Consider the following 16656-nt stretch of genomic DNA (forward strand, 5'->3'; position numbering starts at 1 on the left):
CCCTACACAGAAGCATATGTAAATATGCTAACAAAAAATGCACAAAAAAGCCCAAATATACCTTTTATTTTAGTACTGGCAGAGTTTCTGCCAGTACTTAAGATGGCGGGGACATTTGTGGGGTAGGGGAGGGAAGAGAGATGTTTGGGAGGGATCAGGGGGTCTGATGTTTCAGGTGGGAGGCTGATCTTTACACTAAAGCTAAAATTAACCCTGCAAGCTCCCTACAAGCTACCTAATTGACCCCTTCACTGCTAGCCATAATACACGTGTGATGCGCAGCGCCATTTAGCAGCATTCTAATTACCAAAAAGCAACTCCAAAGTCATATATGTCTGCTATTTCTGAACAAAGGGGATCCCAGAGAAGCATTTACAACCATTTGTGCCATAATTGCACAAGCTGTTTGTAAATTATTTCAGTGAGAAACCTAAAATTATGAAAAATTTTACGTTTTTTTTAATTTTATCGCATTTGGCGGTGAAATGGTGGCATGAAATATACCAAAATGGGCCTAGATCAATACTTGGGGTTGTCTACTACACTACACTAAAGCTAAAATTACCCCAAAAAGCTCCTTACATGCTCCCTAATTAACCCCTTCACTGCTGGGCATAATACACGTGTGGTGCGCAGTGGCATTTAGCGGCCTTCTAATTACCAAAAAGCAATGCCAAAGCCATATATGTCTGCTATTTCTGAACAAAGGGGATCCCAGAGAAGAATTTACAACCATTTATGCCATAATTGCACAAGCAGTATGTAAATAATTTCAGTGAGAAACTGAAAGTTTGTGAAAAAATTTGTGAAAAAGTGAACAATTTTTTGTATTTGATCGCATTTGGCGGTGAAATGGTGGCATGAAATATACCAAAATGGGCCTAGATCAATAATTTGGGATGTCTTCTAAAAAAAAATATATACATGTCAATGGATATTCAGGGATTCCTGAAAGATATTAGTGTTCTAATGTAACTAGCGTTAATTTTGAAAAAAAATGGTTTGAAAATAGCAAAGTGCTACTTGTATTTATGGCCCTATAAGTTACAAAAAAAGCAAAGAAGATGTAAACATTGGGTATTTCTAAACTCAGGACAAAATTTAGAAACAATTTAGCATGGGTGTTTTTTGGTGGTTGTAGATATGTAACAGATTTTGGGGTTCAAAGTTAGAAAAAGTGTGTTTTTTTCAATTTTTCCTCATATTTTATAATTGTTTTTATAGTAAATGATAAGATATGATGAAAATAATGGTATTTTTAGAAAGTCCATTTAATGGCGAGAAAAACGGTATATAATATGTGTGGGTACAGTAAATGAGTAAGAGGAAAATTTCAGCTAAACACAAACACCGCAGAAATGTAAAAATAGCCTTGGTCCCAAACGGACAGAAAATGGAAAAGTGCTCTGGTCACTAAGGGGTTAAATAACCCCTCAAACAACCTGTACACCTCAGCTACAGCTTTGCTGAGGTGCCTACCATGCAGGATAACGTAGTATATGTGAATGAAAAAATGGAATCCAGATTGGAGCTGCTTTAATAATGTCAGGCTAACATATATCCGTTTTAACTAAAAAAAAAGCAGCAAGATGTAGATATCTCTCCTCCCTATACAGGAAGTGAGAGAATAAGAAGTGCGCAACAGATAATTCTTACTGCCACACAAGCCCCGCCCATTGTGGGCGTGTCAAATATAACGTCTCAGTCGACATTTTAATTAAAAAAACGCTAATAAAACCACCAAAACTGAGCCAAATTTCCTCAAGTCCCCAGTGCCTGCAAAACTGCCATACATAACCCCCTTAAAACACTAGGAGTAATGTATTAAGTATCAAATCCAAGTAAATGGGGACAGCAGCATCCTATTACCCATGAGGAAGGATTTAATGCTGTAGGTAGATGCCTTACACAGAGTATGAATATGAATAAGGAACAGAGAGAATTTATTCTAAATCTTTTGTGCATTATCTTGAGATGTAATTATTTTTTATTCCAGGACCAGTTCTACTTGCAGCTCCAGGGTACTGCTATGGGTTCTAATGGCGCCCCAACCTACACCAATATCTTTATGAATGCGTTTGAGGAATATTTTGTTTACGATCATCCAGTTTCTTCTGTATGGCGCCACCTGGTGGCGTTATATAGACAATATTTTTGGCGTATGGTTGGGCGACATTGGAACCCTGGAGGATTTTTTTAAGGATCTTAACATTGCCACACAGCATATAAAATTTAAATTGAATATAAGTGAAGAGAGAATAGATTTTCTTGACACCCCAATATATAAACAGGGTAATGTGTTGGCTGTGGACCTGTACAAAAAAAAGATATGGATTGCAACAATTTGTTGCATTTCACTAGTGCACATCCTCCAGTTCTGGTGAAAAGTTTGCCCAAGAGTCAACTCATGAGAGTGAGACGAATTGTCTCTGATGAGAGTGTGATTAAGGAGAGACTCTCTGAGATGGGCAAACATTTCATACAGAAGGGATATCCTGTTGATCTTATTAAAAGAGAAATACAAGCTACATTAGAAATTCCTAGGGCTGCTCTGTTGAGAGAGAAAAATAGAGTGGTAAAAACACCTAGGATGATTTTTGTTAATGAGTACTCCCCATGGAGCAATCATGTACAGAAACTCTTACAAAGGCATTGGCATTTGTTAGAGGTTTCAAATCCGGATGTGAGCGAGTTAAAAAATCCTCCTATGTCTGCCTTCAGGAGAGGAAGAAATTTGAAGGATACACTGGTTAGGGCGGATGTAGGCCCTAAAAAAGTTCTAAATCAAAGTTTTATTGGAGAAAGAAATTTGGGATGCTTCCCCTGTCTAGGCTGCCAAAATTGCAATAGCATTATTAAGGGTTTGATCTGAACCAATCCATGCACGGGTAAACAATATAAGTTAAAGGGACATTTTACATGCAATACAAATTTAGTGGTCTATTTAATTAAGTGTCCATGTGGTTTGGGGTACGTTGGCGAGACCACACGCAGGGTCCGCGCACGAATAAATCAACATAAAAGCAATATAAGGACAGGTGATTTAGAGGCACCAGTCTCAAATCACTTTATTAAAGCAGGTCACCAAATTAATCAACTTAGATGTCAAGTGTTAGAGCAGATACAAATTCCAAGAAGGGGTGGTAATAGGGTTAAAACCCTATTATATAGAGATATAGTGGATATATGAATTGGGGACTATGTCTCCAGGTGGGCTAAACAGGGAGATTGATTGGAATGTTTGCCTCTAAAAACATTGTTCTAATATATTTATATCATGAGTTTCCACCAGGTGGAGCTTTAAGGAAAACTGGTTGAGTAAGATAAATTGAAATACTAGGCAACCACTAGGTGGGGCAGTAATTTCACTAAGAATTGTACTTTAGAATGAAGGGGTTAATTGGAAGTAGTAATGTGGGTGTGGTTAAAAGCCTTTATAAGGCTATTTTTAATTGTTAATAAAATAGACACGATTAAGGATGTTAATCCGAAACGTTGTCGTCAGTGTGCTATGATGGCTTAAATAAAGTTTTTTATTTTATTAATGGTGGTGCTGCTATCCCCATTTACTTGGATTTGCAATTATTGAAGGCTAAGGTGCTAGTCTTGGACTGCTTGCACACCTGCACATTTGCTGCCCTATACTAGGGATTACCATGGTGCTGGAACACTTTGAACTATAAATGTATTAAGTATCCCTGTCAGGGAAATAGTAAAGTGCCATATTTTTTCCTTAAAGCTGCTTAAGAAAATAAAGTTAGCACTTACCTCAATAAAATCTGCCTGGCAGCAAGGCAGCTCACTGGGTTTGAGAGGTCCTCTCTCTCACATGGACCTGTGGAAAATAATAATAAGGGCAGCAACTTTTATTTAAATATGAGGGAGGCGCAGTGAGAATTATGTCCCACAAGTTCCCTTTGTTTAAAAGCCACCAATGCTCTACTGAAGAGACTGAAATGGACTACAGCTACACCCTGGAGGAAAAACAGCACATACTAGTACTGCAAATAAAATAATAAACTCTTGATTGAAGAATCTTTCCAAACACCTAACTTTACCACTTCCTTACTCTAACGTAGGCAAAGAGAATGACTGGGGTTGGAGGGAAGGGAGGTGATATTTAACATCTTTGCAGTGGTGCTCTTTGCCGCTGGGCAGGAGTGATAGTCCCAATAGTACTTAATGACTCATCGTGTCATTAGAAATAAAAATGTGGGTTTAGTGTCTCTAAGTAAGAATAGTAATTTTCTTAAATAGGATAATCTGATGAATTCCACAAGTGCTTCAAGAACTCTTCAGATCGGTCATCATCTGAGAAGCCAGTGTCTCCTGGGGCACCCAAATAAATGTTAAATTTAGACATGTTAAGTGTGAAGCATTAACTTTAAATATCTTATGGTACTTAAAAGCTCAAAAATACTGAAGCCATTAAGGAGAAATACCCAGTGTGTAAATGACATTCATAGGGCCGAACTGTGATCATCACTCAGTTAAGAAAGAAAAAACAAAAACAAAAAAACAGTGAAACAGTTTGGCTCCCAAAGATGGTACTTATACAGTACAGTGAGGGGCAGCAACCGAAGACCCTGAGGGTCCGTAGGTATGTGATGTTGCAGTCAATACCACCCAAGTGGCACAATCAAAGCAAAACTTTGATGTATGCAGTGATCATAGTTCGCTTAGGCTTAGTACAGTGGACTTCTCTGTACAATTCTTTGCTTATCCAAGCCAGGGCACGAAGAACCAGGACACAGGAGAAAATGTTAAACCTCATTTATCTATAGAGGATCTAGAGAGATACTGACTGTTCTTTAACCCTTTCGTGTCAGGGCTAAAGTGCCTACATCAGAACAACTTATTATTGGATCGCGTCTGGGGGGCGTCCCTACAACCCTAGGAACGCCCTCCAGACCGCGATCAAATCCTGAAAGCACAGAAGGCTTCAGGACAGCCGTTAGCTATGACGTTCTATTCCGTCATAAAGGCTTTAAAGCCCAGTGTAATTATGACGGAATAGAACGGCATAACGGCTTTAAAAGGTTAAAGCTTGATTCAAATCTCAGCAATGTAGGGAAAGCTTATTTGAAAGAAACAACCAGTAGCTGGCACAAATTGAACACAAATCAGTGATATGCATATAACCTAGAAAAAAAAAAACAATTCAGGAGGAAGGAATATGGAAATAAAAAGCAGTTTCAAGGAAAGCAGGCTACTCAAGCAGATATGATATAAAAAACCTAGAAAACAAAAACATTTGAAGGGAAATTAAACTGTTTGAAAAAGGGGGTTAAATCAATGCTTTGTTTGATGCTTCTTGATTTCTCCAGAAGAGGCTTCCTCAACACAATGTTCATGAATTATTTCCTGCTTCATGTGCTGCCATGACATACGTGAGAAATGATATTTTCACACACACACACACACACAACACAATTTGTTAACCCTACACAAATATATGGACTGATGAGCAGACAACACTTAAAGATGACCAGAAATTGCTTGCTTTACACCTTATTTCACAGGTAAACATTAGCATTTTAATTACAAGAAATCTGACATGAAATGAAAACTACTTACCAGGAGGAGGTACAGTAATAGGAATTCCTAAAAAGTAAAATACAATACATGTGACTATAGCCCTTTTTGCAATGTTTAAATGTATTATTTTTGGGGCATGCTAAAGGAACAGTAAACACTTCAAGATTTTTATATAAAACGTTTAGTTATGCATAATAAAAAAAAAATCATTTATTTTGCCTCCTTTTCATGTAATTTAGCTCTGAAAATTGAAGATTTTCAATTTCTTAGAATTTAAAATGCACCCTGCTAACTTCTCAATGATAACCCTGCTGTATAAGCTTTCCCTAGTTGGCTTTAGTCTGCAAAGAACATTGCTTTGTAGTTATTATTTAAAGCCCAGATTGGCTCCCCCCAATAAGACAAAGGGTGAGGTATATTAATTACTATATGGAAAACAAATTCAGTAATTGCAATTTGAAGGCTTCGGTGCAACTTTTTCCTAGAATTCTAGTAACATTAGCAAGTGCACACTTCATTAAAGGGGCATAAAACAAGTTGGGAGACAAAAACAAAATTTATGCTTACCTGATAAATTTCTCTCTCTTGTGGTGTATCCAGTCCACGGGTTCATCCATTACTTGTGGGATATTCTCCTTCCCAACAGGAAGTTGCAAGAGGACACCCACAGCAGAGATGTCTATATAGCTCCTCCCCTAACCCCCACCTCCAGTCATTCGACCGAAGACAAGTAAGAAAAAGGAGAAACTATAGGGTGCAGTGGTGACTGTAGTTTTAAAAAATAAAAACACCTGCCTTAAAGTGACAGGGCGGGCCATGGACTGGATACACCACAAGAGAAAGAAATATATCAGGTAAGCATAAATTTTGTTTTCTCTTGTAAGGTGTATCCAGTCCACGGGTTCATCCATTACTTGTGGGATACCAATACCAAAGATTTAGGACACGGATGAAGGGAGGGACAAGGCAGGAAACTTAAACGGAAGGCACCACTGCCTGTAAGACCTTTCTCCCAAAAATAGCCTCCGAGGAAGCAAAAGTATCAAATTTGTAGAATTTAGAAAAGGTATGAAGCGAAGACCAAGTTGCCTCCTTACAAATCTGTTCAACAGAGGCCTCATGTTTAAAAGCCCATGTGGAAGCTACCGCTCTAGTAGAATGAGCTGTAATTGTTTCAGGAGGCTGCTGGCCAGCAGTCTCATAAGCTAAACGGATTAAGCTTCTTAGCCAAAAAGAAAGAGAAGTTGCCAAAGCCTTTTGGCCTCTCCTCTTTCCAGAGTAGACAACAAACAATGCAGATGTTTGACGAAAATCCTTAGAAGCTTGCAAATAAAACTTTAAAGCACGAACTACGTCAAGATTGTGTAACAGACATTCCTTCTTTGAAGAAAGATTAGGACACAGTGACGGAACAACAATTTCCTGATTGATATTCCTATTAGATACTACCTTAGGAAGAAACCCAGGTTTGGTACGCAAAACTACCTTATCTGCATGGAAGATCAGATGAGGAGAATCACACTGCAAGGCAGATAACTCTGAAACTCTTCGAGCCGAAGAGATAGCTACTAAAAACAGAACTTTCCAAGATAAAAGCTTGATATCTATGGAATGCAAGGGTTCAAACGGAACCCCTTGAAGAACTTTAAAAACTAAATTTAAACTCCATGGCGGAGCAACAGGTTTAAACACAGGCCTGATTCTAACCAAAGCCCGACAAAACGCCTGAACGTCTGGAACGTCAGCCAGGCGCTTGTGCAAAAGAATAGACAGAGCAGAAATCTGTCCCTTTAAGGAACTAGCTAATAATCCCTTTTCCAATCCTTCTTGGAGAAAAGATAGTATCCTTGGGAATCCTGACCTTACTCCACGAGTAACCCTTGGATTCACACCAATGAAGATATTTACACCATATCTTATGATAGATTTTCCTGGTGACAGGCTTTCGAGCCTGAATCAAGGTATCAATGACCGACTCGGAGAAACCACGTTTTGATAAAATCAAGCGTTCAATCTCCAAGCAGTCAGACGCAGAGAAACTAGATTTGGATGTTTGAATGGACCTTGGAGTAGAAGGTCCTGCCTCAGCGGCAGAGTCCATGGTGGGAAGGATGACATGTCCACCAGATCTGCATACCAAGTCCTGCGTGGCCACGCAGGTGCTATCAAAATCACTGAAGCTCTCTCCTGCTTGATCTTGGCAATCAGACGAGGGAGGAGAGGAAACGGTGGAAACACATAAGCCGGGTTGAAGGACCAGGGCACTGCTAGAGCATCTATCAGCGTTGCCTGGGAATCCCTTGACCTGGACCTGTAACGAGGAAGCTTGGCGTTCTGACGAGACGCCATCAGATCCAGTTCTGTTTTGCCCCATAGTTGAATCAGCTGGGCAAATACCTCCGGATGGAGTTCCCACTCCCCTGAATGAAAAGTCTGCCGACTTAGAAAGTCCACCTCCCAGTTCTTTACTCCTGGGATATGGATAGCAGATAGATGGCAAGAGTGAACCTCCGCCCATAGAATTATTTTGGAAACTTCCATCATTGCCAGGGGACTCCTTGTTCCCCCCTGATGGTTGATATAGGCTACAGTCGTGATATTGTCCGACTGAAATCTGATTAATCTGACCGCAGCTAGCTGAGGCCAAGCCTGAAGAGCATTGAATATCGCTCTGAGTTCCAGAATGTTTATCGGAAGGAGGGCTTCCTGCTGAGTCCACGAACCCTGAGCCTTCAGGGAGTTCCAGACTGCACCCCAGCCCAGAAGGCTGGCATCTGTCGTCACTATAGTCCACTCTGGCCTGCGAAAACTCATTCCTCTGGACAGGTGGACCCGAGATAACCACCAGAGAAGAGAATCTTTTTGATCCAGATTTAACAGAGGAGACAAATCTGTGTAGTCCCCATTCCACTGATTGAGCATGCAAAGTTGCAGTGGTCTGAGATGTAGGCGGGCAAACGGAACTATGTCCATTGCCGCTACCATTAGGCCGATCATTTCCATACACTGAGCCACTGACGGCCGAGAAGTGGAATGAAGAACACGGCAGGAAGTTAGAAGCTTTGATATCCTGACCTCCGTCAGAAAAATCTTCATTTCTACTGAATCTATCAGAGTTCCTAGGAAGGAAACTCTTGTGAAGGGAGAAAGAGAACTCTTTTCTCTGTTCACTTTCCACCCGTGAGACCTCAGAAAGGCCAGAACAATGTCCGTATGGGACTTGGCGAGTTGAAAAGTCGACGCCTGAATCAGAATGTCGTCTAGGTAAGGAGCCACCGCTATGCCCCGCGGCCTTAGGACCGCCAGAAGGGACCCTAGAACCTTCGTAAAGACTCTTGGTGCCGTGGCTAACCCGAAGGGAAGAGCAACAAACTGGTAATGCCTGTCTAGGAAGGTGAACCTTAGGAACTGATGATGCTCTCTGTGAATCGGAATGTGGAGATAAGCATCCTTTAAGTCCACGGTAGTCATATATTGACCCTCCTGGATCATAGGGAGGATGGTTCGGATCGTCTCCATTTTGAAGGATGGGACCCTGAGAAATTTGTTTAGGATCTTGAGATCCAAAATTGGTCTGAACGTTCCCTCTTTTTTGGGAACTATAAACAGGTAGGTTTGAATAGAAACCCTGTCCCTGTTCCTCTCTTGGAACTGGGTGGATTACTCCCATAACCAGTAGGTCTTGAACGCAACGTAAGAATGCCTCTCTATCTGGTTTGCAGATAATTGTGAGAGATGAAATCTCCCCTTTGGAGATGATCCTTTGAATTCCAGAAGATAACCCTGGGAAACAATCTCTAGTGCCCAGGGATCCTGGACGTCTCTTGCCCAAGCCTGGGCGAAGAGAGAAAGTCTGCCCCATACTAGATCCGGTCCCGGATCGGGGGCTACCCCTTCATGCCGTCTTAGAGGCAGCAGCAGGCTTCTTGGCCTGCTTCCCTTTGTTCCAAGTCTGGTTAGGTCTCCAGACTGGTTTGGACTGGGCGAAATTTCCCTCTTGTTTTGCATTAGAGGAAGCCGAAGCTGCGCCACCCTTGAAGTTTCGAAAGGAACGAAAATTATTCTGCTTGGTCCTTAATTTACTGGACCTATCCTGAGGAAGAGCATGACCCTTTCCTCCAGTAATGTCAGAGATTATCTCCTTCAGGCCAGGCCCGAATACGGTCTGTCCCTTGAAGGGGGTGTTAAGAAGCTTAGACTTTGAAGTAACGTCTGCTGACCAGGACTTAAGCCATAGCGTCCTGCGCGCCAGAATGGCAAAACCTGAATTCTTAGCCGTTAGCTTGGTTAAATGAAAAACGGCGTCAGAAATAAAGGAATTAGCTAACTTAAGAGCTTTAATCCTGTCTAAAATATCATCTAACGGGGTCTCCACCTGTAGAGCCTCCTCAAGAGACTCGAACCAAAAAGCCGCTGCAGCAGTAACTGGGGCAATGCATGCAAGAGGCTGGAGAATAAAACCTTGATGTATAAAAATTTTCTTAAGGAGACCCTCCAATTTTTTATCCATAGGATCTAGGAAAGCACAACTGTCCTCGACGGGGATAGTTGTACGCTTAGCTAAGGTAGAGACTGCTCCCTCCACCTTAGGGACCGTCTGCCACGAGTCCCGTATGGCGGCATCTATGGGAAACATCTTATTAAAAGCAGGAGGGGGAGAGAACGGCACACCTGGTCTATCCCATTCCTTAGTAATAATTTCCGAAAACCTCTTAGGGACTGGAAAAACATCAGTGTAAACAGGTACTGCAAAATATTTGTCCATCTTACACAATTTCTCTGGAACTACCATGGGTTCACAGTCATCCAGAGTCGCTAAAACCTCCCTAAGCAATAAGCGGAGGTGTGCGAGCTTAAATTTAAACGCTGTCATTTCAGAATCAGACTGAAGCAACGCCTTCCCTGAATCTGAAATGTCACCCACAGATAGAAGCTCTCCTGCCTCAGCTTCTGAGCATTGTGAGGGTATATCGGACACAGGTATTAAAGCGTCAGAAAGCTCTGTATTAGTACTGGCCCCAGAGCTGTCTCGCTTTCCCTGTAACCCTGGCAGTTTGGACAATACCTCTGAGAGGGTAGCATTCATAACTGCCGCCATGTCCTGTAAGGTAAAAGAATTAGACGCGCTAGATGTACTTGGCGTCACTTGAGCGGGAGTTATAGGTTCTGACACATGGGGAGAGCTAGATGGCATAATCTCCCTTTTTTCAGTCAGAGAATCCTCTGGAGATAAATCTTTAAGCGCCATAATATGGTCTTTATAGTTTATAGAAATTTCAGTACATTTGGTACACATTCTAAGAGGGGGTTCCACAATGGCTTCCAAACATATTGAACAAGGAGTTTCCTCTAAGTCAGACATGTTTAACAGACTAGTAATGAGACAAGCAAGCTTGGAAAACACTTTAATAAAGGTGAAAAAGCAATTAAACAAAAACGTTACTGTGCCTTTAAGAGAAAAAAAACTAGCACTTAAACTGCAAAACAGTGTAAAAATATAGTAAAGTCTTCGAAATTTTTACAGTGTGTGTAAGGGACTAAAGCAACATTGCACCCACTTGAAAATGGATAATTAACCCCTTAGCCCCCAAACCGGATTTAAAAACGTCAACCACCGGTAAAAAACAATTGAGCACCTTGCCACAGCTCTGCTGAGGCTCCTACCTGCCCACAAATACGATTTGGTGAAGGAATAAACCCTTTATAATGGTCCTCAGATGCCAAAGGACTCCTCTATGGAAGCTGGATGTCTCAGTCTGAATTAAAACTGTGCAGCTAGAGAGCTAAAATAGGCCCCTCCCACCATGTACTGGATGCCAGAGGGGCCTTAAGAAAATACTCCTAGGAGTATCTGACTAGCCATATGGAAAACTAGTCCCCAAATAAAGATTTATCTCCCTCAGAGAAAAAACGTTCTATTTATGAAAACATGTAAACGTTTTGACACTAAATAATATTAACATGAGTATTACCCTGTTTTGTAAGCATGATCCCAGTCGTTAAATCACTGCATCAAGCTTACCTCAAATACACAAGGCTCTGTCAGCATTTTCTAGAACTTATTCATCTCTCTAGAAATAAAAATACTGAACATACCTCAAAGCAGGTAAACTGCAGACCGTTCCCCCAACTGAAGTTTTCCCGTACTCTTCAGTTATGTGTGAGAACAGCAATGGACCTTAGTTACAAACCGCTAAGATCATCAACCTCCAGGCAGAATTCTTCTTCCAATTTCTGCCTGAGAGTAAAACAGTACAACGCCGGTACCGTTTAAAAATAAACTCTTGATTGAAGGTAACACTACACTAAGTCACCACATATCTCTTGATACTTCCCTTGTCGAGAGTTGCAAGAGAATGACTGGAGGTGGGGGTTAGGGAAGGAGCTATATAGACAGCTCTGCTGTGGGTGTCCTCTTGCAACTTCCTGTTGGGAAGGAGAATATCCCACAAGTAATGGATGAACCCGTGGACTGGATACACCTTACAAGAGAAATATGTACTTTAATTACTTTACCTGCAAATTTATACTGCAGTGCCTCACCATTAACCAATTCTTTTTACTTTTGGAATTGTACAGCTCTAACTCCCCAAACACATTTCCTTCTATGGCTGTATCTATAGCCATTGTTGTTTTGGTAGAATGCAAAAGTGCATAGGGATTATCTGATGGAGCATGCCTAGAAGCTGTGAACTCAGTTGAAAATGCCTGTGTCTAAACACTGATAAGGGGGGTGGAGTTGGCTGCTCCAGGCAGCTTATCTATGTAATTAATTTTGCTTATTTTTGAAAATTATTTTAAAATACTTCCCAGCAATTTTTAAACATTTTTTTGTGCAAACTATTTTTTTTATTAATTAACCCTTTTAGGATATGCACAGATCTCAACCTGTTGTATGTCCCTTTAATGCTATTACTGCTAGCACACTGAAACAGTGTATCACCTAAGTGGTTGATAAATACAACACCTTAGGAGATACTATTATAGATAAATAATTATGAAATAATTTGACTTTATTTAACAAAAAGGAAGTCAAAACTAAAGGGACACAAGAAATTGAGAATGGCAAACTAAACAGAATGCACAGGTTTTTCTTTATTATTTTTTTTAAACATTTTGAAAATTGATACTTTTAGAGAGTTGGGAGGGAAGAGTCATTTTAAAGATAAAATTATATAAAACCTTAGGAGCCAGACATTTATATACATAAAAAAATAATCACTTAACATTTGCATCTTACCCTAAATAAATTCTTTGCAAGTTAGTATTTTAAATAATGTATTATTTACAAATGGTCCTAAGCTTTAAAGTCCTGCTTTTCAAATAAAGATAGCAATAGAAGTGAAAGAAGAAAACGTGATAATAGGAGTAAATTAGAAAGTTTCTTAAAATTGCATGCTCTATCTGAATCATTAATGAAAATATTTAGGTTTAATATCCCTTTAACATACTAAATTGCAAAGAATGTATTAATGGTAGGATTACATTTAATCCTGATAAATACTAGAAGACAATAAAAGAAGGCGCCACAATAGTGTGAAATCCATGGTATAGTGTACCCACACAAACAATGAATATCGCTTAGTAGATATAGAGCACTTGAGAAGTGCCACAGGTACAGGCTGGTGAAACGGTTGTTTAACCGGGAAACGCGTGGTGTATTTAATTTTTAATAAACTTTTACTGTGTTTTTTAAAACCATTTGTCATCACGAAGTTTGTACTACACGATCTTTTCCACTGCAAGTTTGCTGGATATATGTGAGCGGGTGTTTTCAGAGCAGCTGCTGATCCAGACACTAAGATCGTTGACTGATATATATGAGACTGATACGCTGAAATCTGCATGTCGATCTGCAGTTCGTGAAGATAGCTCGCTGGGCCGCTATTAATTGTCCAGCCTGTACCTGTGGCACTTCTCAAGTGCTCTATAACTAGCAAGTGATATTCATTGTTTGCGTGGGTTCACTATACCACAGATTTCACATTATTGTGGCGCCTTCTTTTATTGTCTTCTAGTATTCACTCATCATTCTGGTGGCCTATCAGTTTTGGGAGAAGTCTAGCAGCCGCATTCATCACATCACCTGTAGATACACAGCCTGATGAGACCCTGGAGAACATTGGGTTCGATTTGAACATTACTATATGACTATCTAGTATTTAGGATTTGCTCCTCTATTTCTTCAGATACATTTGTGTCCACATTTGACATCATTGTGGTACATTTGTTTGTTACATAATTATTTTATGCTACTTACTGAATGGTTTGTGTGCATACACAGTGCAACATATATACATATTTGAGTATATTGCAATATTTGTCTGTGTGAATATGATACTTTTTTTACTAGGTAATTCTGATTTATCTGATACACGTATTTTTGACACAGATATATTATTTAGATTTTAGTGGCACATGTATACTGACATGGAATGATATTTTGAATTTGTATATAGTTTGCACCCCATTTTATCTTATATTGGGGTTCTTGTTGATGACTTTTGGTCCTCACTGCTTTCAGGCGCCTTCAATACTTTTCACTTTTTTTGTATAATCCTGAATAAAGCTGGTAATATTTGGTAATAGTCAAATTAAAGCTGGCTAAGGTACATTTTTTCTTTCTTTAAATTTGTACCTACATTTATATGAACCATTACAATTTATAACAAAGAAAACATAAGCAGTGCAAAACACTTGCTTGAAAAAAAAAAGAAATCATGCAATCTATGTGATCACGTGATTTCAAGGACGGGATCAGATCATGGAGACTGCCTACAAGTATCCTTTTACTTTCCTTTTACTTAAAGGGACAGTACACTGTAAAATTGTTTTTTCCATTAATATATTTTAAATAACTTGTTATACCAACTGCAGAGTATAAAATATTTGAGAAATTGCATTTTTATGCTTTTATGTGCATATGAAGTAGTCGATTTTGAGCTTTGAAACCACAGCCTATTAAAATGGGTTGAACTTAAAGGTTATATCATATCTCATTATGTTATAACTTTATGTACACAGACTTGCTTCCTTATCTTTTATTTGGCTGGAACACCACAGCTCAATACATAGAACAATGGACAATTATTTTATTACTTAACTATCCTGCATCCCACTGAGAGTGTAATTTCTTCTGCTGGCTGTGTTTACTTAGGCTTGTCAATAGCATATACTCCAGTATCAAAACTTTCAGTATAGGTGGGGATACCACAGGCTAAATCAGCTATTTAAAATGTTAAAATAGGAGTAAAGGATAGGAGTAAAGGAGCTGCTTGTAACCAATTTACTACACTCTAGCAGGTAAAAGGAACATTGGGAATAATTTAAAGGGGAGAACATTTTTGGGTGAACTGTCCCTTTAAAGCAGGAGGCTGAATAACATAAGACATTCCATGTTGTCCTAAGGGCGTTAAATAGGCTGAGCTTCAAGAAAGAGAAGCCCTCCTTATCTATTGCTATAAACAAATGCCTCCTTATCTTATCTCTGTCTACACACAAAAGCCAATATTTAGATAGAGAAATTGAATATTAACATTTTGGTACCTGTCTTTCCCACCCTCTACTGGGCTACTGCTGATTCTCGTTTATATAGTTTTCTTGAGAATACAAACTATTCATATTTTCAATATAGGTGGTGCTGGTTTAGGTGGGCAATATCAGCTATTTAAAATGACAAAATAAAAAGGTAAAGAAGCTATTTGCCATAGGTCGTAATATTTTTTGCTTCTGGCAAATGTCCTTGTCTGGCTCCTAAAAAGTATGTGAAAGGCTTCTAAAATTGAGTGAACGTTGCAGCTTCATTTAAATAAAGCATTGTTTTTCTGTATCAAAAAGCATCAATGCATCAAAATGGTTACATTTTAAACATTTAAAAAAAATAAAAAATGGTTTAAATGTGCTATAACAATAATTGCATAAAAGGTGCTACAGCCATTTCCACTAAGGTCCCCATACATACATTTGTTTAAGAATAATTCATAGTTACAGCTTTACTATCAAATTAATTGGGAAATATATTTATTTAATGCAAACGTTAAATTTATGCAACACCAGGCAATTTAACTCATACTGCTGGGGAAAACACAAACAAATTATTTGCAAGTTATTTTTTAATCATTCTAAATCTTAAAGTACACTAAAAACTGAAATTTACTATACCATATCTAGACGGTTTTTGCATTGAGAACGATAACTGCAATCCAGAACCTAGAAAAAGCGAAAATAAAGTACTGCTCACAAACCACAGTACTATGTATCTTACTCTTGTCACTGCAAATGTACATTCACTAACAACATGCAGTTTGATATGCGGCAGCAGCAATTTTTGTAATTGAGAATTGTTACTAAAACAGGAGGAGTGATTCCAAAGGCAGGGGGGGAAAAAAAAATAATGTGCACTGCAATTACATCCTATAGAATCCCTATCATGATCTGCATGTCGTACTATAAAATGATTAACATAAATTACCCACAACACCACCCAGCAATGAAGTAATTGACCTGCTTCCTTGCTGCCAGGGAGCGAAAAAAGGGAAATCCTTTCACAAGTTATTCTTTATTAGAGGTAGTACTAAACATAACCGCTATTATTATTATTATTATTATTATTATAAAAATATATAAATGAGGGATAAGGATGTTAAAAAAAAAACTTTCAAATAATGCAAATCAGTTTTTACTGAAAGAATGAACACTCTAAATCACTTCAAAGAGGGTTCTGTTTTCAAAAAGGGCTTCCACAGGATGTTTTATATTTGCAATTCTGGCAAACTTTCTTAGTTAATATGAGGTAACAACAGTGCTTTTGCCCTACGTGAACCTAGGAGGTAAGGCATTATGCTATTTCTGTAACAACTTTGAAGATAAAGCTCTGGCTGCAGCACAAATAAAATAAAGGACCATCAGGAGCCAAAGCCACAGCCCTGCATGGTTTGCTGCAGATGTACAGCAAATATTAAAAGCACTGTACAGTTATAAACTAAAATGTAGACATAACCACTTCTAATCTGAAGCAATTACAGAAAGCACTTCTTTTATAGAAAGGGTGGCTGATACAGGGAACGGACTTCAGATAAAGGTTGTAGAGATGAATATTGTAAGTGAAATAAAAGATGC

At 39.1% G+C, this 16656-nt stretch overlaps 1 protein-coding gene across 4 annotated transcripts in view; it reads right to left on the reverse strand.

Annotated features, from left to right (window-relative positions):
- The window catches only part of FIP1L1 (factor interacting with PAPOLA and CPSF1), a 259017-nt gene that overhangs the window by 159691 nt on the left and 82670 nt on the right, over positions 1–16656 (reverse strand). For all 4 annotated transcript variants that reach the window (XM_053703970.1, XM_053703971.1, XM_053703969.1 and 1 more), the window contains exons 11-12: positions 15700–15747; positions 5578–5604 (exon numbers count right to left, since the gene is read on the reverse strand). In XM_053703970.1, the coding sequence (XP_053559945.1) occupies positions 5578–5604; positions 15700–15747 (75 nt within the window). The remainder of the gene's footprint in view (positions 1–5577; positions 5605–15699; positions 15748–16656) is intronic.

This window comes from Bombina bombina, chromosome 2, assembly GCF_027579735.1.
Source record: "Bombina bombina isolate aBomBom1 chromosome 2, aBomBom1.pri, whole genome shotgun sequence".
Classification (NCBI taxonomy): Eukaryota; Metazoa; Chordata; class Amphibia; order Anura; family Bombinatoridae; genus Bombina; species Bombina bombina.